The sequence below is a fragment of the Dermacentor albipictus genome, chromosome 1 (assembly GCF_038994185.2).
Source record: "Dermacentor albipictus isolate Rhodes 1998 colony chromosome 1, USDA_Dalb.pri_finalv2, whole genome shotgun sequence".
Lineage (NCBI taxonomy): Eukaryota > Metazoa > Arthropoda > Arachnida > Ixodida > Ixodidae > Dermacentor > Dermacentor albipictus.
In genome coordinates, this window is record NC_091821.1 from 239,758,129 (window position 1) to 239,785,391 (window position 27,263).

The 27,263-nt window shown below is 44.8% G+C and overlaps 1 protein-coding gene and 1 long non-coding RNA gene across 2 annotated transcripts in view; one reads left to right on the top strand and one right to left on the bottom strand.

The window, feature by feature from the left end:
• The window catches only part of LOC135901566 (uncharacterized), a 57,243-nt gene extending 55,638 nt beyond the window's left edge, over positions 1-1,605 (bottom strand). The window contains exon 1 of the long non-coding RNA XR_010564173.1: positions 1,337-1,605. This is a non-coding gene — a long non-coding RNA (uncharacterized lncRNA). The remainder of the gene's footprint in view (positions 1-1,336) is intronic.
• Positions 1-27,263, top strand: part of LOC135901568 (uncharacterized) — a 1,085,637-nt gene that overhangs the window by 733,748 nt on the left and 324,626 nt on the right. The window contains exon 9 of the mRNA XM_070531118.1: positions 18,525-18,641. Coding sequence (XP_070387219.1) covers positions 18,525-18,641 — 117 coding nt within the window. The remainder of the gene's footprint in view (positions 1-18,524; positions 18,642-27,263) is intronic.

The following is a 27,263-nucleotide window of genomic DNA, read 5'->3' on the forward strand; positions in this document are numbered from 1 at the left end:
GCTGCCCGCTACACTCTTCCGTGTTTCCTTTCGTTATGGTAAATGCGCGTGAAAGCTAGGTTCACTGATAAGTGTAATGTATTTGAAGCGTCTAGCTGCCTTGTCTTGAAGAGGCAGACAGCGGACAAATATTTGAGTTTTGTAAGGCACGTTTATCGCGTCATGGCGAGGCCATAACGTAAAGGAACCACGTTTGTAAATCGCACACCTATGATTACCGAGAGTATCGAACAGACTGTGCAGCAGTTCCTATACACAGCCCACGGGTGAAACACTTGCGGCAGCGAAAGGCGCAGCCGTGCGATTGGAAGCACAGCACCGACGCGCGCGTGTAGAAATTTTTACACAGGCACTGCGCCGCGCAACCGACCGTGTACTACTGTCGAGTATGCAGTCAGGTACACCAGTTTAGTGAAATATGCGGTTAAACACACTAGTAAGCGCGCTTCAATATGCGGTTGTACACAGCGCGAATCCCGAGCCCCGAAAAACCGAAGATGTTGACGCTGCGGATTTGGGTCTGCAGTATAATCTTGCATTAAAGAAGCACCTGTCCTGCTACCTTTGACAAAAAAATAAGTGTGTTGGAACTATCCTTAAGCTCACTCACATGATTTCAAGAATTTTGGTGGTTGCGTGGACACACCGATGGTAGATTCCTTGTTGGTGTTGCACAATTATCCTCGCACGGGTGCGGTAGCGCTGCGTCGCAAGTTGGTCCGTGGGCGTGGTTGTATTTGTTAATAGTTTGTATGTACTAGTTGTGAGAACGTGTCATTATTTCGTATTAATGGCGGCGCCTCCAGGACCCCAAAGCGGCAACGGGAACACCAAAGCTAGAACCCCGACTGGTCCTTGGGTTGGAGCTCGCCGACGCTGGAGCGTGCCGGGGTAGTATAAGATTGACTTTCCGCTATCGCTGACAGCCGATTTTGTATTCCAACACTACCTGGCACGCTCTGGCCTCGGCGGCCCCAACCCACGGACCACCCTACTTCCAGCTTTGATTTCCCCCACTGCTCCTTGGGTGTCCCGAAGTTCCTGCCCCGCCTATTCTCAGGTGCTCTCCTGTGTACTGGTAAAAAATGCAATCTAACGTCGCGAGCCGAGAAAAGCACCGCGCAACGAAAAAGGTGCCCCGGGACTTCTGCTGCGCTACCGCGCCCGTGCGAGGAACAGCAACGAGGAATCTACCCACACAGACAATTAAACAAAGCTGCTTGTGCAAGACACCTACTAACGCATGCAGCAACGAGGTTTAAACATAACTTTTTGTTGGAGATGTTGGTTTAACTTAATAAGAGAAAGCGTGCGCTCATTTGTGTATATGTCTCACATGATTCGCTGTGTGTCCATCGTAGCTGAAGTTGCAGACGCTCTGAACACCGAACTTGCGCACACCCTTCGTATCGTCACAAAGCGTCTCTGTCGGCTCGTTCTAGCGCTGTTTGTTTTGTGGTCATTCCATTTTGTGGTAACTTCCCTTTTATCCCGCGACTTTCGGTTTATTTACCGTTCAATTAACACATTTCAATGACCGAACCTCCACGTACCCCAGTCAGCCTCGATATCCAGCACTGTACATTTTCACAATCTTTACGTTATGAGGGCGCCACAAAACAGTAAATATTTATACTTAGTGAAGCAGTGCAAGAAAACTTTACGAATCACTTCTGCGGAAATGCAAACCGTAACAGCGCTTGTGCTTCCATCGGGTGGCTATTGGTAATACGAGTTATGGTTGCGAGACGTAGCCTTACGTTGTGCATGCTAAGTGCTTTCAGACCTTTGTTTAAAGGCCAATAGGTGGCGCGACAAGCGTTAATAAGATCATTTGCTTATGTGTTGTGTTTTGAACGAGGTTAGAGAAGCACTTTTTTCCTCTCTTCTAAAACCTATATCTCAGTGTGTCATACTTATTTTACAATAAAAAAGTAACCAATAAACCAGTTTGCCCTTGACCTTGATTATACGTTCATATCTGCTGTGGCGCTGCTTGATGTTGCGAACGTCGTCTGCTACAGCGTGGCGTCTTTTCGACATTACGAAGATAATTGGAGCTTCTACACATGCTTCTTTCACCTTACATACCTGCACCTTACCTTTTTCTTTCTTCTCTCATATAGCTTACATTTAATTATCTGAGCTTTAATTATCTGCTCTTGTGCGGCGGTTTGGTTTCGTTATTAAGGCAAGGATAACTTCAGGCAGCGTCTCCGCCCTTCGTTGAACAACAGTACTATCGTTCTCGCAATATTGCCACCGCCTTGACTGTGCACTTTCAGATTCCCTCCCGCAAAGTAGCATTTCGTAAGACCCTTCGCATATAGCTATATCTCAGTCAAGCGTCGCCGAAATAATCAATTTACTCGACTTTGCCTTGTCTGTCCACTGTGCAGACTGCCTGGATACGTACCAGTGAAAACGTGAAAGCTTATTCCGTTCTTTGTTGGAATACTCTGTGTTTTATATTTCACTGGTTGCTTTCTCTCGTTGGTGAGGGTTCTTTCCTATACAGTCGCCTTTCGGAGTCACAGCAGGAACAGTGGCGCTGCTTGACGTTCGCAACATCAAGCAGCGCCACAGCAGATATGAACGTATAATCAAGGTCAAGGGCAACCCAATGTACCTGCTTGGTCGAAACGTATTTCACCTCTAATCGGATATGTAGGTTTCATTTGCGCAAGGAGCTCGATAAACAAGAGAAAAAAAAAGAACTTGCCCTAATAATGTGTGTTGATGAAAGAAATATAAATAGAACTAATTTGCTATAATGTATGTATAATATAGTCTACGTATGATCTCAATGGCCCAGCGCGGCGTCATCATTAGCACTGTACACTGCAGTTCAGTATATATCTGTACATTGCAGCACGAACATCGCAGCCCAACGATCTCCAAGTATGGTCTTGTGCGATCAGCCGACTCTGGCTGCAAATTCCCTAACCACAGCGCACTACCAAAACTCCTCCGTCCTCGACTTGTTTGCTGTCCCGTAGCACCCTTTCTCTTGCCGGTTGTGTCATTCATGACAATTTTTGACACGTACGTGCGCAAAAATGTTTTTGTGATGAGATAGACAGGATAATATTTCAAGGACCGAAACCTTTCCGCGGCGTTCGTTAGCAACGCCACCAAGCGAATTTCGCGCTCTTCACGTGACGTTTCCCGAGCAACCGTAAGCTTGTGTAAAACTGCCATTGCACAATTTTAGGTTGCTTTTATGTGCACATTAGAAATACAATTTAGGTTCATTTCGTGAAAATTTAATTGCGACGCCTGTCACCGTTTTACTAAAAATGTAGCTCTCTTGCTATCAAATTTAGACGAAAGACACAAGCAGCTATTAACAATGAGAATAATAGAGTGTGAGAAAATTCACTTTCTTGTGCGGAAAAACACCTGATAGCTACACAACAATTTACTCGCACAGATACATTTGAAATCGAATGAGGTGTTAGTTGCATTGACATAAAAATCTGGCCACAATGTAGTCTTGCTAAATTTGAGCAACAACCACTAAAAAAGAAAAATCGAAAGACTCGTGTAATTTTAAACCTTCTTATTTTTATTATTGCTATTTTTTTGTTTTAAGAATAAGTGATGATCTGTTTTTATAATTCAATGTAACTTTAAAACTACAAGTTCTTTCTTAAAAAGTCTGGCAACATTTAACATTTACTCAAAAATATGGCAACGCTGTGCCTAATTATTCGCAAGGTTAAGTTTTTACGCATTAGCAGCAGCTTTTGTTTTTAAATTCTAATTAAGAACTAATGGCATGAAGGTAGTGCTCATCATTAAAACTGATTGTCGGGTGTAACCTTACCGCCTTCGGTTGCGTGTAATCATACGCAGTAAAATGCAGTATAATTTATTGAAAGGTAGCAACCATTTTTTCTTTTTCATTGTAACAAACTAAACTCTGCTTCTTTAAAGCGTAGTCACAAGAAAAAGGTGAATAACGTAGAATTAGCATGAAGCACAATCTTTAGTAACTCGTTTTTGCACTGGAGTCACCCTGGAACATCTTTTGTAATGCACTGGTACGTCATGTCACTTTTTTCGGAACTCTCTGATCAAGTGGAAGGTGTTGTTTTGAAGTGTGGCCAGATCTTTTAGTTATGCGCCACTGTAGTTAGCGCATTGTCGCGTTGAAGTAGTTGTAAAATGTCGGTAAAGGGTATTATCTAGAGTTTATTATCAGATACTTAAACACAAAGGTGGTTCACGCTGATTGAATGCCCATCACGTGGTAATTAAAGTACGTCTCCCGAGAGCGTTTCGCCACAAGGGTGCGCTACACGCGTTCATCGCTGATGTATTTGCGATAAAGAAACACGGAGGCGTTCACTTCGGCGTGCAACTGGCGTATAAACCTCGCTGCACTGATGTGTATATGAATAAAGCATAACCCCGAACGCCACACGCTTTTGCGTGCTCGTCGCAGTGATCATTACCAAGCAGACGACTCATCACTCCCACGTTACTCATAATTTGATGCTTCGAAATTGGTACTTGCGGTTCTCGTGAGCAATTGAAAAACTTCTAATTATTGTCATAATAGCGGCATACAGTGAAAACAGAAATTAAGCTACACGAGAACAGATCCAGTGACTTTGCACAGCACCATAAACCACCCAATGCTCAGTGGTGACGGCACGCTTTCGGATGTGTGACTTTACAATAGCGCATATTTCTCCTCCCCCCCCCCCCCCCCCGAAATTTAGTAAGCGCTCAGTCTTTGACACGAAATAAGCAAACAACCAAATACGTTGCTTCGATATGCCCAGCGCTAGGCTAAGGTCTTGAAGGCCATAATAGGACGTGTTTGTGGGCGTGTTTTCTAAGAGAATTATTTAGTGCTACGTATACGAAGGGTACTCCCATATCTCTTCCCTGCTCCCGGCCGCAAAGCATTGCCCAAATTTTCTTTACGACACTTTACGTTTAAATACTGTCCCACGATAATCTTCATCAACCTTGTATTTGCTTCATTTAATGCTCCGTTCCGTTGCTTTCCTGTACACGATGAGGCACGCGTGGCCTTCCTGACAAGAATCAGTCAATCAATCAATGTTATGCTCTGCTGATTGGTTTCGCCTACGTCGTACGTTCGACTTTACGGTCGTTGGAGCCAAGCCCAAACTGCTATAGCGGTCTTCTCGCAGTAACCGAGACGGTTTGCCTACATTTTCGTTGCTATTCGTTGATTCTGAATAATGTGCGAGATGCATAAGCCTTTCAGAGATGGGAATATGCATTGACGATTGAGATTTGAGCTGGTTTTTTTGAAGGTGCGTCACAGTTCACATTTGGCGCAAACGTCCAAGCTTTATCGCAGCTGCGAGCAGGATGCAAACATCCGCAGATCCCGTCTCCTTCGCTAGAAAAAAAAAAATGGACGCAAGTTTTTTTTTTTTTTTCGTTCCAACACTGCTGCAGCCTTCTGGCAGTGCAGCCAACACTGCAGCCTTCTGGCAGCAGCGTTTTTATTTTCTGCGGCTCCCGTGACTCTCGCAGTCGCTTTATGAAAGGAAACCCAGGAAGTCCTCTCGTGCGCTGCATTCACGTACACAGGCACCGCCTGTGATATCGGAGCGGCCGTTGCTGACCATTGGATTCCATCACGTCTTGATATCAGAGGCAACGAGGAAGCTGAATGCCTTGTTCTCTCACTCCTTTTGGTATCGACCTGCAAACTTGTACACGCTCTGAAAAAAAAAAAAAAGTAACGCATTAGAATTACTTCATTAGAAATGTAATTGGCGAAAGTAACTGAGCAATTGCTAAAATGTCATCGATTGTTTTTACGCTGCTTTTTAAATCGCAACTGAATATTATTGCACATATACAGCAAATAGAACGATTCGAGCATACCTGCCTCTGTTCAGTGCCCTCACTGCAGCGCTTTATGTGTTTATTTTCGCTAACTGCTTTTCAAAGTTTTCGTCGGTCACCTTCCCTCGTTCTCTTCTGAAAGCCTGCGAACACCTTGCACACACTGGGTACTTAATACTGTGATGCTTGTTTCTCAAGCGGAGCACTTCATTGTTGCTGGCGCTCGGAGAAGGCGCTCCCACTAAGGCCAATAAAAAAAAAAAAGCTCGGGGAATGTGGTGCTTCGGTGTTTTCCAGGCACCAGCGTCAGAAGTTGTCATGGCTGTAGAACCATCGCCGGTGCAGTCCGTCCAGTCAACATCTCGCGGAGCTCACACTGACGCCCTTCACTGTTATTCGCAGACCAAGAGCGGAGGCAAAGCGCAGTGAGGAGCAGCGCAATATAGCGCGGCGAGAGCGCGACTGCTTGCTCCATGCGGTCCGAAAACATGCGCGAGGACGAAAGTGTAGCACGTGACCTGATTGTTTACCTTTCTGCGACGATTATCGTGCGACCTTCCCTGCTCAGCTGCCATTGCCGCCGCACACTGAACCAAAACGATGGAAACACAACAAAAATAAAATAGTAAGACGTGTTTATGTCATGTGACTGTCGCGGTGCTGTCGGCGTCGCCAAACTGTTCCTGTTCTGTAATTCGATCACAGCGCTCCTCCTCCTGTTCGCCCAATGAAATGCAGCTATACTCTCGAGAGCCCATTCGAGACGCTTTTGAGTGCTCCTGTTCGCCCTATGGAAAGCGTCATTAACCGCTTAGACTTGTACCGAGTGTTTGTAAAGGACGCCAGCAGAACTTCGAGTTCCTCGAAAAGTTGGCCAAATCTGCAATGTAATTAAAAAACACGGCTGCCTGTCATCCAGCCCAACCCATCCGCGGTGTCTTAGCGGCTGTCGAGTTGCGTTGTTAAGCACGAGGTCGGAGGATCGAGTGCCGGCCACGGCGGCTGCATTTCAATGGGGGCGAAGACCAAGAACGCCCGTGTCCCGTGCATTCGGAGCACGTTAAAGATCCCCTGGAGGTCAAAATGAATCCGGAGTTCCCAACTACTGTTTTCCGTTTGCGTGCGCTTTCATAAAGAACGCCGTGCATGCCTGACGATATTTAAATAATTCGAGTCGGCACCTGCTCCGCGACGTAGGTATGGGTCTTGTTCTTCCTGCCTCGTTCCTATGAAAAGAGATGGGATGCAATGAAAAGAAGGCGCATGGCTGATTATGCTTTTTTTTTTAGGTTTGCTTCAGTCACTAAGCACTTGTTCTCAAGCAGCCACTGTTGGGTTTTCAGTAGTGGCGTGCCGTAGTCCGCGTGCTGGCGGGCAATTGGCCCCCGTTACGCAGTGGAGCGCACGCTTTTGGAATGCTATGGTCGAGGGATCTATTAATATATGTGGCACTCATGGGAAAATAATTAGCCTCCGTTCTAGTAAATCATATTGGAACATGGACGTAATAGCAATACTGATTCAAGGAAACCTCTGTCACCGTTGTCTAGAATTGTGTTGTTAGCATGAGCTAGATGACCGTTTTTTGTGTTTTCCTTCATTTTTTATATAGAAAGCCATCGATTTGACTTCAAGTATATGAGGCTGTTATTGCAGCAATCGATTCCGTGTCGGAAACAAAGTCTCACTCTTGACTGTAGCTCTCTTTTGCATGTAGCGTGTCCTCCGATTTACACACTCGATCATAATAGAACGACGTTCGAATGATCCTTGGTGTCCTAATTATAGCAGCTCTCTCGGCACTGAGCGTGGCTATAGCGAAAATGTCCAGGTTACGCCTTTTTATATTATTCAAGGGGGTAAGTGTTATTGCCCAGTTGCCTTCACCCAGAAACATCACGTACTTGTGACGCCTGCGGCAGAGAGGATGTTCCACATCCTGCCCCAAGGTGTGTGAGTGGTGGCGCTGGCTTATACTCCGAAAGTTAGTTCTAGCAGTTACACATAAATACCCAAGAAAGTGGATGGGGAAACGGCGCGGTGGCTCAGTTGGTTAGAGCATCGCAGGAATAATGCGAAGACGTGGAATCGTTCCCCACCTGCCGCAAGTTGCTTTTTTCATGCACTTTCGTTGTCATTAATTTATCATTTCTCTAGTTCAATTAATAAGTGCAAGTAATTTCCCCTATGTTGTCCTTGGTTTCTTTGTTTGTTGTTTTCTCACGATAGAATAATTAAAAACCGCGTTCCACGGTTAACCCCCTTTCTTCTCGTTCAAGGGTGTAAGGGTGTTTCGGTTGGATAATTCGGTATCGTCTATAGAGTTTTGTTCTGCATTTCTACTAACTTCTCTATTTCGTACCAGACGTACTTTATCAGCATAGGGCAGAAGAAAGACACTGGCTGAGGAGGTTGACAGCATCGATTACACTACAACACCTTTACGAGTCAACTATTATCTCTCGGTGTCTTTAGGTTATTTAAAAATTAACTATATTATGTCGCCCACAAGCGCTCACAAAAAGCGTGGTAGATTTTGCAAATGCTCGTTGATGACCTCATACTTATTATGCAAAGCATGCCGGCTCTCACCGTTGCGATCGGTGGCCTCATTTTGCGGGTAAGCTGGCTCCTATGACGCATCGCGAAGTGGGCTTCGCCACCTGCCACACTGTGCTTGTCGCCTGTTTGTTTTCATATGCCTTATAGTGTACGTCATTAGCGCGCTGAATATGAATGAGAGGTACGTGTTTATTGTTTGCCGAACCACGAGGAGGGTGGGCGAAATTGTGGAGACAAGACCCAGCGTCCACCATTCCCGGGTCAGAAAGTTGTCATTCGTGACATTTAGCGCAAACGTGCCGAACAAGAAGTAACTGCAATAATTTTTCAGTGGAGTAGAGAAGAAACTGCGATTCGAAATCGACGTTGTCTGAGCTGTTTTCTGTCACACCATGTCCGTTGCCTTTTTTCGTTAGCTTAAGCTCTTGAAGTGCGCATTCTGGAATATAGGTGTGTTCCAAACTTGTAGCTATCTACTGTACTCAAGATTTTCGTATTTTAAATACTTTTGCGAATACATTGTTCTTGTTTTCTTCGTAGATACTTTTGTGTAATGGTACTTAGTACAGTAACATAAATACTTTTCCGTGGCATTTCGTGTTCTCACACTAAACAGAATTCACCCGTTGCAGGTGCAGAAATGTGCTCGTCAGTAACTTGACTTCTGACGTGTACCGCCGTTTTTCCAACTGTCAACGCGACGGTAATCATGACATAAGAGAGTGATTTATGATCACTAGTGACTAAATCTCAGCGTCTTTGAATTATCATAATTGAATCGTCATTTAAATAACTTTTCACTTCATATCCATGATGCTTTGCTGCATAAAAGGATAGAACCAAACCAAGCGCGTCAGTAGTGATCACTAATTACTCGGTATTTATTATTTGCTAATGATATAAAAATTCTCATTTTATGACAGTTTCATTGATATCATTGACATGAACGAATGAAACCTGCCACTCTCAGAGAAAATAAGTAATTCATAATCTCTAGTGACTTATAAGCACGCCAGTTCCTAATAGGCGGGGTTGAATCACTGGTTTCATGACATTTGATTTGATACTCATGACGTTATGGTGTTTCAAACAGCGAGAACACTGAACTGAGTATAGTAATTTGGGATCACTAGTGATTTGACCTGTCAGTTACGTGTATAACGCAGTTAATTGTAACTTCATGCGCATTCGAATGGTGTCGATGATTACGTATTCGATTGAAGGCTGCCGATAGCGGCATCAGAAATAGCGGTTCGTATAGCAAGGGCTACCAATGTCTATTTAACAGTGGCGCAGCCAGAAATTTCTTTCGGGGGGCGGGTGGGCTTACGTTGGAGCTCGGCATGTTCCTTACAGAATTTGCCGAGGGATCATATACAGGAATAATAACTTCATTGCCATTGCCAAAGATGCTGCAAATGAATTCTTGGACGCCACATACTATCAAGAAGACAAGTAAAATATGTATTTTTTCGTAAAAGAATAAATTCGTATGTCCCAAAAAATTGTGGTATTAACTGATATCAACGCTTCCACGTTTTTTGTCTATTTAGAAAGTAACGAAAGTATCACATGAACTTTAGAACTATATGAGTTCAAAACTAGCAAAGCAGTGGATGCTGCTGATATGACGAATGTAAAGGCCGTGAAATGAACGAGTTGGGGACAAATATTTCAATGAAACTTTGTCTTTCAAGAACCTTGTTTACGTTTTTGTACATGTGCAACGGCCAAAGAAAAATCTAAATGACGCTGTACTTCATTTCAACGTATTGCGCAGGAGCAGCTGTCATCGGTCGTGTATTGTAATTGCACCGAAATTACAGCCGCAACAGAGATCACATATAAAAAGCAGGAGTTCTACAAAATATACGTTGGAAATTCGAAGATACAATGGAATACACAATTGCGAAGATAAAGCTTGATAAAGGGCAAAAAAATGTCACTGGAAACAAAGTTCGCTGCTTGTATCCACAAAACCTCTCAACAAGATATTTATGTATACGTGTATGTCTCCAATAAATCTACGTATCTAAGCAAAAATCACTGTATACAGGGTGTCTCAGCTAACTTTAGCCAGGGTTTTAAAACATGCCGATGCATTATAAGACGACGCGACCAAATGCATGTTGCTCACTTTTGTATGTAGTGTGTCACGCAATTTTTTGTATTTTGCTTAATTAGATTTCTATTCAAGATTATTTCACCAACTTGTGTAGTAAAGAAGCTAGGAATAACATTCCAATTAGAAAGTTGCAGAGCGGTTTGCAAAACCTCTGAATAAACAGTTTGTCTTTCTATCTAATAAGTATTAGTGTATTTAAGCTTACTGATGATGCCCGCGAAATACAAAACACCACGTGACATGCCCGCTTGCACGTCGTGATTGCAGTGCTCCCAAACGTTCCGCGCATAAACATCCATAGTCGCGCTGCTGCTTCTAAGGCGACAGGGCAGCAACCAGGCACGTGCCCAGGATCTTTTTTTCGGAGGGGGGGGGGAGGGGGGGGGGCTGCTAGTAACTTTTCTGTGCAAATTTGAGGGGGGGAGGTACCTTCACTAGTGTAGATGTGAATAATGCCCACCGTTTGCCATAACAACGCGTAAACCTGCAGAAGAGAACTGAAGTAAGGTGTACCTCACAGGTATACGCCTGTGAGATAGACCTCTTCTTTTCGTGACAAACAAGGGACCACATCAAATGGACTCGCGCAGGAAGGACAGTGCCAAGAACAAGTAAACAAGCGAAAGTGTAAAATAAAGCTTCTAGTAGAGTTTTTGTTAATTAGCTCTGGAAGAAATACAAATAAGTATATATATTTTCGGAACAATCACAGTTCTTTTGGGTCCATCGTTTACTGCTCCAGCAAGTTAAGTACCAAAACCGAGTCATATTGTTATTTGGGAAGTTGCGTAACGATGCGTGGCTGCCAGTCCCGTGCAACCGCATAGAGCGCAGGAGCTGCTGTTCTAGACATACTGCGCCAACCGCGCAAGGTTAGAAAAACACCCTCATAAGCATAGCTAAGAAGTGGCTACGTCAGGCGATTAGACTGATAACGGTAGAAGCGTCATTCAAAACACAGGGAATCATTCTCCACTTCTGGCGACGTATCGACTCTTGTTTCCAGTTGCCAGTTTTGCATGCAAAGTGCTGTACAATTACGGAAAAACCAGACGAGGTAACAGATGACATTCATATTCCTTATGGAGCAATAAAATTACGGACACTGATAAAAAAAAGTACTAAGAAGGAATAAATCTAAGACACGTTTCGGCTTCCCTACGGGAGCCTTGTTCGCAATGGGTTGAAGGAAAGTTCACGGAAGCTTATGTATACTTCATAACCAACAGATTCGAATGCCCTTGCCCAGCACACAGATGCAAAGGGCCTCAAGGTTGACTGGGATCGCTCGAGAGTTATCGGCCAAGAAAGAAACCTGAAATCGTGGCTGCATCTGGAATTACTGGAGATACAGAAAACACGTCACACGCTCAATCAAAATGAGGGGACCCTCCCCCCGCCTGGGAACACCGAGTACTGATGGCAACCTTCTTTTGCCCGCCGTGGTTGCTCAATGGCTATGATGTTGGGCTGCTGAGCACGAGGTCGCGGGATCGTATCCCAGCCAGGCTGGCGGCATAAAAAAAATTAAATTATGGGGTTTTACGTGCCAAAACCACTTTCTGATTACGAGGCCCGCCGTAGTGGAGGACTCCGGTTATTTCGACCACCTAGGGTTCTTTACTGTGCATCTAAATCTAAGTACGCGGGTGTTTTCGCATTTCGCCCCCATAGCAATGCGGCCGCCGTGGCCGGGATTCGATCCCGCGAGGGCAGCCGCATTTCGATGGGGCGAAAACACCCGTGCACTTAGATTTAGATGCACGTTAAAGAACCCCAGGTGGTCGAAATATCCGGAGTCCCCCCACTACGGCGTGCCTCATAATCAGAAAGTGGTTTTGGCACGTAAAACCCCAGGATTATTAACCCTCCCCCCGTCATACACGCGCTGCTTACGTCAACGTTCTGAAGTATACATAAGATTCCGTGAACTTTCCTTCAACCCATTGTGAACAAGGCTTCCGTAGGGAAGCCGAAACGTCTTTTAGATTTATTCCTTTTAGTACTTCTTTTGGTCGATGTCCGTCGTTTTATTGCTTCATGCTTCATCCCGACCAGACGGGCTTCCGTCGAACCCTCGACTTCATATTCCTTGTGGGTTTAACGGTTATTGCAGGGTGTGAACATGGACGCTGTTTCGCGTGACATTATTTTGCACCTTATCTAATCCATATCACGAGATATATAGTTCCAAGGATATGTCAGCGTCGCGGCGAGCCGTCACTCGAGGAAACAATAAAGCAAAAGGAAAAGTTAAGCACAAATGGCGTTGTCTCCGGCCGCAACTCGCTTTACGAGCATGCAGGCCAGCTGACTACGAACCGAATCCCTGTCCTGGTGCCTGAATTAGTCTAAACAAAGGTTGAACTAACGAAGCAATAGCGACGCGCGTGACCGTTGTAATAGATGGTGACAACTGAAGGCATGTCGAGTTAATCGCGCGGGTACTGAATCGATGTGAAAACTTGCCTTCATACCCCAGGAGATGCCGATGACTACCGCCGTCCAAAAGGAGTGAAAAAGGCAGCAAAACGTTGACCGCCAAATAGCTGTCAAGTCTCTAGTTTGATTTGGCGGAGCTTTAGCAATGTGTGTGAGGAGTGGTGGCACGGGTAGGGGTGGGGGCGCCACTGCCTCATAACCGGGGCCAACCCGAAGCCCCAAGCTTCAAGCCCGGGCTTGGCCCGAGCCCGCCGCGAAAGCCCGGCACGGATTTTCGGGTAGGCCCGAGCCCGCGCAGTTCTCTAGTTTAAGCACCCTCGTGAAATAATCGACCGGGCCAGAAATCCAACTCGCGACCTCATGCTCAGCAACTTTGCACCGGGCCTGCTTAAAACATTTATACATTCGAACCTCGTTATAACGAAGTTGAAAGGGAAGCAGGAATTATATCCATTACTTCGTTATACCCACTACTTCCATTTACTACAGTATATGCTAAATGGTATGCGCAACTTTTAAACACGCAAAGAAGACTACGTCTCCGCTGCCCGCTGAACCGCTACGCAGCCGCGTATGAGATGAAAATTCAATAAAACAATGGCAAAAGATTTTCTGACATGTGCTACACGCGACTTTTCTAACACCTCACGCGGCAGCCGTTACGATAGCGTGTTTTTCCTAGGTGACGGTCTTTCCCTTCCGCTTTCCACTTGGCTGGCTCATATTGTCGTGAATCTCGTCGAAGTACACGGCCGACAAAGCTTGGCACAGTGCCAGAAATGCGCAAGTATACGAGATCGCGTTCGGCCCTTGAAATCGAAACTATGTGATCTTCCGCTTTCTCTTGGTCCCGCGGCTCTGTTGTGTGAGCGCACCGGCTTGGGTTGGCCGGCTCGTGCCGCGGTTTAGCGCGATCTCGGACGTATCCGAGCGTACTCAACTGCCGGTGTAAATTTTCTGCAGGAGCGTAATTGTGAACGCGTTGTCTATTTAAATGTTTATAATGTTTTGCAGTTAGTTACCGCAATACTAGCGCTGTGTTTGGCCGGTCTCTCTCTGAGCTACCAGGTGGCTGCACCGTGCAGCCCGCTCAGGCCGTTCATGTTCTCGCTAAAGTCCCTTCATCACAGCGGTAGTATAGTTTGGAGAAGCTTTAGTTTACGCCTCCGCCCATTTGCCAGAAGGTCCAGCTCGCTGGCAGCCACCGGAATATCTGACACGCTCGGCGCTGCGACAGACCGCTCGCAACGTACGCTGCTTGGATAACTTTCGCGGGGGTGGATGGCTGGGGAGCTAGCGGAGAGGTCGGAGAGGCTTCATGCGCTGCCTCCACGACAACCGAAGTAGGCGACCCCACGTCATATCATGACGCAGGCCATTAAAGGCGGAGCGTAGCCCCGATAACTCGACGAACGATTTGAAGAGAAAAAGCATGTCTATAGGGAGGAGGGTAAGTTGTAGTCGTCCGTAGCTCTCTTAATATGACACGCTTCGCTTAAATTGTGGCGCTAGTGCTTTACTGCAGCTGCAACCTACGCGACCAACAGTTTCAACAACGCCTCGTTTATTCCGGCTACGGCGACTGTATTCCGATGGCGGCGCACTGCAAGAACGCCCTTGTGTATATGCCGGGCATTGGGTGCACGTTATAGAACCCCACGCGATGCAAATTATTCCGGAGCCCCTCACTACGGCGTGGCTCATAATCATATCCTGGTTTCGGCATGTAAAGCGGCTGAAACTTAATTGTTTTACGCCATGTTCTACCCTCTGAGAGCGTTGCTGTGGCGTGCACTCACTTTACATTTCTTACGTAATTCCACACATCAAAAAACGGTCTACACCATTTGGGGCGCATCGCTTTCCAAACAATAATGACCATCTATCATGCGCGCAAGCCAAAATTTTTTATACGTGAAAAGAATAACAAAAAGAGAAATGTAGCCAGGAGAAAACTACTGCATATGATCTTTTCGAATGCGAAGCACAATTTTGCACTCAATTGCACCATTAAACCAGTATGTATTATTCTTTTGCTAAATAGGATCGGGCAATTAGGCTATTAAACGCACTCACAAAAATGCGTAAGTTAGCGGAAGACTTTTACTGACAAAACGCAGTAAGTCCTGGCCTTTCTTTTTTTTTTTTTTTCAGAGCTGAGTCTGACTTGGGCCATCTTAGCGGAGGCACCTTGTATATGTATATAACAGGTTGCAATTATATCACTGTTATGGGATGCTGACGCTCAACACAGCCGTTTCATAACCTTTGTTTTGTTATCCACTTGCCTCGTTTCCTCTTAGTTCTAATGAGGATGTTATCTTCTCGTCTACCATATATAGGCACGTGTAGAACAGTACCATACAAATACGAAAGAATAACGCGTAGGCGAAGTTCAGTCGACGTTAAAAATTATATATATATATATATATATATATATATATATATATATATATATATATATATATATATATATATATATGAAGAAAAAGAGGGTACGACGTACGTCGGACGTGCACAGTATATTTTACTGGCGTTTCGGCTGGTGTACGACCTGAAACGTCAATAAAATATACTGTGCATATCCAACGTACGTCGTACCCTCTTCATTTTACTACCGGGGCCAGTGTGATCCTATACATACATATATATATATATATATATATATATATATATATATATATATACAGAGAGAGAGAGACAGTCCCAGCTAAGATGCACCAAGATTTTGAAAAAGCCTATGCGTTCTTCAGAATAGAAATCGCATGGATGTTAGCGTTTATCTCAACTTATACTGCCACTTTTTTGCTCGTCTTTTTTTGAGTAATTAGCCGAGATAAATTAATAACATTTTTAAATATAGCTTGAAACGTTCAGACGTTAACAGGAAAGTTGTGGAGCTCCACAAATATCGGCCAACCCAGGTACTTCGAACGAGATAGACAGCTTGGCCGTTTCTATTCGGGAAAAACGAAAGCCCACGGAGTTTAATACATACTACGAAACAGCGCGCTGTCTGCGCCCGAATGCGCCACGATTACAGCGCTCTCGACCGTGTTTTGTAAAAAACATCGCTCGCTTCGCTCCTTTCGTGCTGCCCACAACAGAGCTTCGCGTTGTGCTCGATTCCGAAAATAAACGCCATTCGGTTCGGGCGGCAGTTGAAATGCAGCGCGGCTCCCGTTTCTGCGGCGATAATTGCACTCTCACGCTAGCAGAATGCATGCGGAGCAAAAATGACAAGCTCATGATTTGGAATTTGGGAGCAAGACCCCAACAAGCAAACACGCATTATAACAAGCTTAATTTGATAACATCGTGTGAATTACGCTGGTTGTCACAAAAGGAAGAATTGTAAACTCACACGGAAGGTTTCTTTAGTTTCCTGTCCATTCCTTGACGGCAAAGAATTTGTAATTTCATATTACTGACGTGCCTTATTCCACGTCGTGCAAAAGTTTCACACAGATGGCTCTATTCATGGATAACGATTGCAGATATTTATTCGCTGTGATGTCTCTCTACAGAATGTGTTCAAACAAGTCGCCCTCTGCCATAATGCAGTATTGGCACCTTTTCAGCACGTCCGATGTAGCTTTTTTGATGACGCAAGACGGTATCTCGCTGCATGCCTCAACAATCTCTGCCTTTAGCGCTTATGGTGTAGTTGTAGGTTTGCGGTACACTCGGTCTTTCACATGTCCCCACAAGAAGTCAAGAGGTGTCAAGTCCGGTGACCTTGCAGGCCATGCCACTGGTCCATGCCGCCTGACCTACTGGCGTTTGAAGGCTTCGTCAAGCCAGGCTCTGGCAAGGCTGCTGCTGTGAGCTGGTGCACCGTCGTGCTGATACCAAGTTCGTTTTAAAAACGCAATAGGAAGATCACTGCGAAAACCTTTGACTGCTCCTTACAAGATGTCGTTCACGTACCGCTGAGCAGTAAGCATGTGGTCAAAAAATATGGGGCCAGTTATTCTTCCTTCAAAGATATTGCACCACACACTGAATGACCATTGGTACAGGTGTCTGGTCTGCGCCACCCAATGCGGTTCGTATCGTTCCAGTAATTCGCATTATGGATGTTGACTTGAGGATTTCTGGAGAAGGTTGCCTCATCTGTGCAGAGCACTTTGTCAACAAAATCCGGTATTTCGTCACTTTTAACAAGGATTCAATGTGAGAAATCAAGCCGCCATTGAAAGTCTCTTTCTTGCAGCTTTTGATGCAGTTGGAGGTGATACGGATGCATTTCAGCCTTCCTAAGAACTCTTAACACTGCAGACTTTGAAATGCCGACCGCACCACTCACATCACGCACGCTGAAATGAGGGTTTGCAGTCATGAAAGCCAAAATATCTCCTTCAGCCCTTTTACTAATGGTCCCTTTTCGGTGCCGCGTCTTGAATCTACCTGTTTCAGCGTGAAGCAACTCCTCATAATTGTGTTCACGTTAGGTCTTCCCCCAGATTGCCAATGCCGGTATACGTTCAGCTTTCCTCTTGTCGCCCTGTGCCGCTCCCACCAAGGCCGCAAACTTTAGGCACTGCAAACAAATTCTTCGAAACGGTTGCGCGGCACGACAGTAATAGACAGTCGAGCTCACATGCATGCAACCGTTGGCACAGCTTGGAATAAAAGCGAAAAGCGTCGTTGTAACAAATGCTCACTCTCGCACAGGTTCCAGATGTGTAATGCATGTTTTGTGTGTATTTTTTCTATTCCGCATCGACTTGAACGCTGGAAAAAAAATTTATCTTCTCGTCATATTGGAATAAACGGCTGATGACGGTGCGTTTTTCGGCGACAGGCGCGAGCGGCTGCTGACGAAGCATTTTTTCGGAGCGCCGTCGCTAGCCGCTGTCGGTAATGTCAGAGCAGAGCAAAGATTGAAGCCATTTCTCTTAAGTGAAGGGAAGGCGCGGCGCTGGCGATGTTTTTACAAATCACTCATGAGAGCGCTGTAATCGCGGTGTATGTAAAGGCGCATTCGGTCGCACAGAGCGCGCTGTCACGTTGTATTTTCTAAAACTGCGCGGGTTTTCGTTTTTCCCGAATAAAGACGGCCACGCTAAGTCTATCTCGTTGGAAGTGCCTGGGTTGGGCAATATTTGTGAAGCTCCACAACTTTCCTATGGATACCTGAACGTTTCAAGCTATATTTAAAAATTTAATTAATGTATCTCGGCTAATTACTCAACAAGGAAGGACGAGCAAAAAAATGATACTGTAAGTTTAGAGAAACGCTAACATCCATGCGATTGCGCTTCTGAAGAACGCATACATTTTTTTCAAAATCTTGGTCCAAGTTAGCTGGGACGCCGTGTATATATGTAATAAGGCTCAGTTAATCAACTTCTGAAATAGTACAATAAGATGAAAACTGTCAATGAGAAAGTTGTAGAGCTGCATGAAAAACACCTGACACAGCTTTCTGTTGCTCAATACGTGCTACATAAAGGTGTTTTTCCGAGTTATATATATATATTAGTTTTAAACTTCACTTGTCACGAAATCGGCGTTGTAGTTCGAGCGTCAACCCATTCCAACGTTTCAGATAAGCTACTCCCTGATGGCCATGAACGCGGCGACCAAGAGGTCTGACCCCCTCCACCATCGACCTCGCCACCATGCCGTCGCTGTACCATGCTGCACCACTTCGCATTCCAAATGGGTAAGTCCCTTTAATGCTCAAACGGCAGGTCGCGGATTTCACAGGACAAAAAAAAATGGCGCAAAATAAAGACGCCGTTAAAAGCACGTAGATCTTCGCGCGAAACGGTTTTACATTCGACAGGGTTAGAAACACGTCTAGCTGTTTCTTACCTTCTTGGTCTTCATTTCGAGCCTAATAATGTTTCTATAATGTTTCTAATAATGTTTTCCATAGATACGAACCAACTATAGCCCAAGAAGTAAATGGAAATTTCTGCTGACTGGCGTCGGCCACTGTTTCTGTCAGGTTTCGGGTGAACCAATGCTGCCATTAGTAGCAACCAGTACCGCCGGCGTCCAACGCCATACCAAGACACCGTTATAAAAAAAGGGGGGAAAAATCTTCGTGGGAAAATCGTACGCTAACTTTATTGCCACTACATATAATCGAGAGAGAATCGTTAAGTATAGTGATTTCTGCTTGCATCGCGACGTGTTATATTTTGAGTCTGTCTCAAAAAACGTTCTGCTACAGGACGTGAATGCAAGGCGAAAAGCGGCTGCATTATAAACGGCAGTTTCGGAGGTATACAGTGAACGCGATGAGCTTCATCGTAAAAATCTGTTTCGTGTCACTTTCGGCGCACATATAGTGGGACAAAAGTAAAGAGCGCAACGAAAATAACGAGTCTGAATTTATGCAGTACATCTCCAATAATTGAAAGCTAATTAAATGTGCTTAATAATGGCGACCAAGGCTGGATCAGCGTTATACCGCATTTGTGAGGTACGCGTCCCGCTTATGAAGACAGTGGGTTAGAGATAAAATATATATATCCGATCTGAACACCTTCTGTTTGGATTTCATACCTAAATCGGCGGAATATTGTTAAAGCGGAAGTTGTATTGCCCTGGTAAAGGTTTTCTTTCGTCAATCGCGCTACTTCTGGCCACACCGGCCCTAGCCGTCTAATCGTGACGTGGGCGCTTGCCTCGTATTCGCTGCAAAATATAGTGCAAAAACTTGAACATGCCGTGTGCCACCTCATCTGCCAATTCCGGCCAGCCATGGTTCTCGGTTTTCTTTTTTTAACATTTTGTAAAGTTTTGAACTTTACAGTTCAGTAAATTCCGACTATCGCTAGATGAATATGCTTTATCAAAAAGCAGTATCAGAAGGGCAACCACTTTACCTCTTGGTGTAACGCGCGAAAAAAAAGAGACGAAAGAAAGAAAAGCGCGTTTACAGAATAAATAATGCTTATACATAAACATATAAAACATATACAAATACGCCCATCTCTCCTAATCCTCCACAAGAAAAGTAGGAAGATACCTATTAAGAAAGTGGCCAGACAAGAAGAAATCTCTCCAATGCTATTCGCTGAGTGCTTGGAAGAAGTATTCAAGCTATTAAATTGGGACGGCTTAGGGGTAAGGATGAATGGCGAATATATCAGCAACCATCGATTTGCAGATGACATTGTCCTGTCCAGCAACACTGGGGACGAGTTACAACAAATGATGGAGGATCTTAACAGAGAAAGTGTAAGAGCGGGGTTGAAGATTAATATGCAGATGACGAAGATAGTGATCAATAGCCTGGCAAGGGAACAAGAGTTAAAGATCGCCAGTCACCCTCTACAGCCTGTAAAGGAATACGTTTACTTAGGTCAATTAATCAAAGGTGACCCTGGTCATGAGAAGAAAATTTACAGAAGAATAAAATTGGGTTGGAGCGCATATGGCAGACATACTCGGATCCTTACTGAAAGCTTACCATATCACTAAAAAGAAATGTGTACCATCAGTGCATTCTATAGCGGTGGTAACATATGGGGCAGAAACTTGGAGACTGACAAAGAAGCTCAAAACAAGTTTAGGACCGCGCAAAGAGTGATGGAACGAAGAATGATAGGCGTAACGTTAAGAGACAGGAAGAGAGCGGTGTGGATCAGAGAGCACACGGGCATAGCAGATTATCTAATTGACATTAAGACAAGGAAATGGAGCTGGGCAGGTCATGTAATGCGTAGGTTAGATAACCGGTGGACCGTTAGGGTGACAGTTTAGGTGCCAAGAAGGGAAACGCAGTAGAGGGCGGTAAAAGACTAGGTGAGGTGATGAAATTAAGAAATTCGCAGGCGCTAGTTGGAATCGTTTGGCGTGGCACAGGGGTAATTGGAGATCGGAGGAAGAGGTCTTGGTCGACTTAAAATAGGTTGATGAAGATGGGAGGTTGTATTTTACGCAGAGAAGCACTGGCCAGTGCGAAATGTCGCCTTTGGCAACAGTGGTACACTGACTGATGTTGACAACGCGTCGTATGAATGCTTCCAAGCTCTTTCTCGCACTCACACTTTTTCTTATTCACCCCACGGTGGAAGCCGTACGACGTTAAGCTTTAGCAGGCCACTTCAATCATGACTAAACTAAACTACACTGAACCGAATTACGAACCAAATTGCGAGTTTACCGTGCTCCGCTCGAGATGGCAGGACAATCGCTGTGTCGGGCACACTGGCTCCCGTTTTGCGCGGAGACTGCGCGGTGACGTCGTCAAGGCGAAACGAGAATTCCGTCAGCACGACACGGATACTTAATTTATTACGAGCGTGGTTGCAGCCTGGCCATGACGCTACAAGTCATGCGCTTTTCAAAAATTCAAAGCGGCTGGAATATTAAACCAGGAGGCCTATAATCACGGACAGGCTGCAGGTTTCACATAGCTTATTGAACGTAATTAAACTAACAGCGCTTCAATTGAACTTCGTCACCTGAGAAGAGATATGGGATTAAACACGGCACTGACTGCCAACACGTTTATTCTTTTTGAAAAGACACCTTTACACGGTGCACGAGAAATTCAAGCGAAAAGCAGGACACAAATAAGAAATTTCAGAAAAAAAACTAAAAGGAAGGTCGTTATTTTATCGTATATCGTAACCAATAAAACAAGCTTTTCTTTTTTTTCTTCTTTTCTTTGTTGCTCCATTTTTGTGTTGTCCGTGAGACGTATACAGCGTCCATTTTGAAAAGAATAAGCCATTTAGAAGTCAGCGCTGTGTTTCATTCCTTCTCTCGTGTCGAAGTTCTACTTTCGCGCTGTTTAATTTCTTTCCCTTGAGTGGAAATGCTCACAGCAGAGTTGGAAAGTTATCGCCCTTGACGAGTGTTCCAGATACTCTAGAGTCCCCTGTGATGTTGCATACTAAAACGATAGCTGCATGAAAACAAATTCTGATGTGAACGAAACTTCGAAGAAGTGCGGGAGGCATCGCGCATCATACGCAAATATACGCGGCTGATGCGTAAGAAATAAATAACGTACTGCGGAGAGAGTTCATTCACTTTGTCGAAACAAGCAGCGCCGAAGATTTACGTTTTTATACTACGCATCTTTTTCTGGAAATGACAGCGAACAAATCGTAAACCAGTGGACTCTAATGCATAGGGCATGGTCGCCCTTAGGAAACAGTGTACCATTCACAGCGTTTGTGCAGTGTAGTTCTTTAGCTCAGCCCACGCGCTCTTCTATTCTTTTCCCCTTGCAACTCTCACTAACGCTGCTGACGTTATAGTGCCAAAACGAAGCAGTGTGCTCACTATTTTACCAACCAGAACACGGAATTTATCACAGAACGCGATCGGTTTCGCGTCGTGCTTTCAGCTGCCCCACCAGGCATCCTGAGTATAGGAAAAAGCCAACAGTAGACCCCCCCCCCCCCCTCATGTGACGTTTCTAAAGCTTACCTAATTAAATTTATTTATTTATGGGTTTGAGGCAGCGCAGCAGATCTGTGAATGGTGTACAAAAGTAATAAAAATGAACCTTTTTTTTTTATAATTGTGAAGCTAGCTTTACTGAGAGAAGTTTGCCAGAATAACGATGGCATTGTGATTTCTTCAATCAACGCGCACGATCAGTTTGCTTGACTTATGACAGTAAAGATGTAGATCTGGCGCTCAGGTGAAATCATGTGCAAGAGACAAGCCCCAGGATGTGCATATAGTACGTCGTCTTCTGTTCAACCATGACCAGTGCCACCTCTAGTTGCGTAAATGTGCTATGCGGCGAAGTGCACTTGCAAGTTTGGTAAACGTCTAATTCGGGTAAGCTGATCCTTCTTTCTGGCCTCCCGAGGCATTCGGGCCCACTCGTGAAATTCGCCCTCCTGCCGGGTATACGCGGTGCCCCGCCACATGGCACGCGTCTTGCGCAAGAAAGTCCACTTGCTGGTTGCAGAATCAAGTCCCGGTTATCTTCCTCCCAGTCCCAGAACACTGAGTGATCGCACCCGATCAAAGAAAAATAATATCATTTTTCTTTTTTTGTTCCAGTGTTCCCTTTACAGCGCGAAAGTTGCTTATTAGGTTCCCTCTGAAGTTATATTTAGCGATTAAGGGGTTGTGTACAGCTTAGGGGTTGTGTACAGCTTCATGTTTACTACATAACCAAGGGACGTTCGTAACCATCGCAAACCAGCGCTCCATTGCACTGTCATTAGCTTTACGAAGGGAAATAGAAGTGCGTGGCTTTCGGGCAGCCGACGCCCTTTGCGCGAAAGAATAAAGAGCAGAAGCCGTGCTGCCACGAATCAGTATCGGTTCATAGCACATTGGTGTATCGAGTTTCATCTGATTTGCTCGCCCTCGACATACTACAGCGATGTGGGTATCAGTGATCCCACATCGTCCGCAGGAAAACTAGAAAAACAAACTGATCGAAAAGAAACTTTTGCGCGAAGGGGGTAACAACACAAGGAAGTGCACCGTCTCATGTTCCCCCTCTTACGTTTAAATTCGGTCACATTTAGCCGTGCTCCATCAGGGGCTCCTCTCTCGCTGTCGGTAACGTGCGAAGCTGCCCGCCACACACTCGCGTGTTCCCTTTCGTTATAGTACATACTCGTGAAAGCTTGGGTCACTGATAAGTGTAATGTTTATGTTTCGTACGGCACGTTTATCGCGTCATTCCTAGGTCATAAAGGAAAGGAGCCATGTTTGTAAGTCGCACACCTATGATTACCGAAAATATCGAAGACTGTGCAGCAGTTCCTACACAGCCTACGGGTGAAATGATGGCGGGAACGGAATGCACATGCCGTGCGATTGGAAGCACAGCACCGACGCGTGCATATGGAAATTTTTACACACGCACTGCGCCGCGCAGCCGACCGTGTACTACTGTCGAGCATACAATCAAGCTCACCAGTTTAGTCAAGCATGCGGTTAAACACACTAGTAAGCCGCGCTTCAAAATTCGGATGTACGCAGCGCGAATAATCCCGAGCCCTGAAGAACCAGAGTTGTTGACGCTGCGTGGAATCTTGCATTAGAGAAGCACCTGTACTGCTACCTTTGACAAAAATGTGTTGGAAATATTCTTAAGCTCACACACATTATTTCAAGAATTTTGGTGGTTGCGTGGACAGTAGATTCCTCGTTGGATTTGCATAATTATCATCGCACAGGCGTGGTAGCGCTGCGTCACAAGTTGGTACCTGGGCGTGACTATATTCCTTTAATACTTTCTATGTGCTAGATGTAACAACGTGTCATTATCTCGCATTATTGGCGGCGCCTCCAGGACACCAAAGCGGCAACGGGAGAACCAAAGCTAGAACCCGGACTGCTCCTTGGGTTGGAGCTCGCCGACGCTGGAGCGTGCCGGGGTAGTATAAGATTGGCTTTTCTCTATCGCTGACAGCCAATTTTTATAACAACACCCCCTGGCACGCTCCGGCCTCGGCGGCCCCAACCCACGGACCGCCCTACTTCCAGCTTTGATTCCCCCCACTGCTCCATGGATGCGCCTAAGTTCCTGCCACGCCTAGTCTCAGGTGCTCTCCTGTGGTCTGTTTGCCGGTTACATGTGCCTTCCTGGAGCTGTATTGGTAAAAAATGCAATCTAACGTCGCGAGACGAGAAAAGCACCCCGCAACGCTTCTGCAGTGCTACCGCGCCCGCGCGAGGAACACCAACGAGGAATCTACCCAAACAGACAATTAAACAAAGCTGCTTGCGCAAGACACCTACTGACGCATGCAGCAACGAGGTTTAAACATAACTTTCTGTTGGAGATGTTGGTTTAACTTAGTAAGAGAAAGCGTGCGCTTATTTGTGTATATGTCTCACATGATTCGCTGCGTGTCCATCGTAGCTGAAGTTGCAGACGCTCTGAACACCGAACTTGCGCACACCCTTCCTATCGTCACAAAGCGTCTCTGTCGGCTCGTTCTAGCGCTGTTTCTTCTGTGGTCATTCCATTTTGTGGTAACTTCCCTTGTATCCCGCGACTTTCGGTTTATTTACCGTTGAATTAAAACATTTCAATGACCGAACCTTCACGTACCCCAGTCAGCCTCGATATCCAGCACTGTACATTTTCACAATCTTTACGTTATGAGGGCGCCACAAAACAGTAAATATTTATACTTAGTGAAGCAGTGCAAGAAAACTTTACGAATCACTTCTGCGGAAATGCAAACCGTAACAGCGCTTGTGCTTCCATCGGGTGGCTATTGGTGATACGAGTTATGGTCGCGAGACGTAGCCTTACGTTGTGCATGCTAAGTGCTTTCAAACCTTTGTTTAAAGGCCGATAGGTGGCGCGACAAGCGTTAATAAGATCATTTGCTTATGTGTTGTGTTTTGAACGAGGTTAGAGAAGCACTTTTCTCCTCTCTTCTAAAACCTATATCTCAGTGTGTCATACTTATTTTACAATAAAAAAGTAACCAATAAACCAGTTTGCCCTTGACCTTGATTATACGTTCATATCTGCTGTGGCGCTGCTTGATGTTGCGAACGTCGTCTGCTACAGCGTGGCGTCTTTTCGACATTACGAAGATAATTGGAGCTTCTACACATGCTTCTTTCACCTTACATACCTGCACCTTACCTTTTTCTTTCTTCTCTCATATAGCTTACATTTAATTATCTGAGCTTTAATTATCTGCTCTTGTGCGGCGGTTTGGTTTCGTTATTAAGGCAAGGATATCTTCAGGCAGCGTCTCCGCCCTTCGTTGAGCAACAGTACTATAATTCTCGCAATATTTCCACCGCCTTGACTGTGCACTTTCAGATTCCCTCCCGCAAAGTAGCATTTCGTAAGACCCTTCGCATATAGCCATATCTCAGTCAAGCGTCGCCGAAATAATCAATTTACTCGACCTTGCCTTGTCTGTCCACTGTGCAGACTGCCTGGATACGTACCAGTGAAAACGTGATAGCTTATTCCGTTCTTTGTTGGAATACTTTGTGTTTTATATTTCACTGGTTGCTTTCTCTCGTTGGTGAGGGTTCTTTCCTATACAGTCGCCTTTCGGAGACACAGCAGGAACAGTGGCAAACCCAATGTACCTGCTTGGTCGAAACGTATTTCACCTCTAATCGGATATGTAGGTTTCATTTGCGCAAGGAGCTCGATAAACAAGAGAAAAAAAAGAACTTGCCTTTATAATGTGTGTTGATGAAAGAAATATAAATAGAACTAATTTGCTATAATGTATGTATAATATAGTCTACGTATGATCTCAATGGCCCAGCGCGGCGTCATCATTAGCACTGTACACTGCAGGTCAGTATCTGTACATTGCAGCACGAACATCGCAGCCCAACGATCTCCAAGTATGGTCTTGTGCGATCAGCCGACTCTGGCTGCAAATTCCCTAACCACAGCGCACTACCAAAACTCATCCGTCCTCGATTTGTTTGCTGTCCCGTAGCACCCTTTCTCTTGCCGGTTGTGTCATTCATGACAATTTTTCACACGTACGTGCGCAAAAATGTTTTTGTGATGAGATAGACAGGATAATATTTCAAGGACGGAAACCTTTCCGTGGCGTTCATTAGCAACGCCACCAATTGAATTTCGCGCTCTTCGCGTGACGTTTCCCAAGCAACCGTAAGCTTCTGTAAAACTGCCATTGCACAATTTTGGGTTGCTTTTATGTGCACATTAGAAATACAATTTTGGTTCATTTCATGAAAATGTCGTGAATTGCGACGCCTATCACCGTTTTACTAAAAATGTAGCTCTCTTGCTATCAAATTTAGACGAAAGACACAAGCAGCTATTAACAATGGGAGTAATAGAGTGTGAGAAAATTCACTTTCTTGTGCGGAAAAACACCTGATAGCTACACAACAATTTACTCGCACAGATACATTTGAAATCGAATGAGGTGTTAGTTGCATTGACATAAAAATCTGGCCACAATGTAGTCTTGCTAAATTTGAGCAACAACCGCTAAAAAAGAAAAATCGAAAAACTCGTGTAATTTTAAACCTTCTTATTTTTATTATTGCTATTTTTTTGTTTTAAGAATAAGTGCTGCTCTTTTTTTATAATTCAATGTAACTTTAAAACTACAAGTTCTTTCTTAAAAAGTCTGGCAACATTTAACATTTACTCAAAAATTTGGCAACGCTGTGCCTAATTATTCACAAGATTAATTGTTTTACGCATTAGCAGCAGCTTTTGTTTTTAAATTCTAATTAAGAACTAATGGCATGAAGGTAGTGCTCATCATTAAAACTGCTTGTCGGGTGTAACCTTACCGCCTTCGGTTGCGTGTAATCATACGCAGTAAAATGCAGCATAATTTATTGAAAGGTAGCAACCATTTTTTCTTTT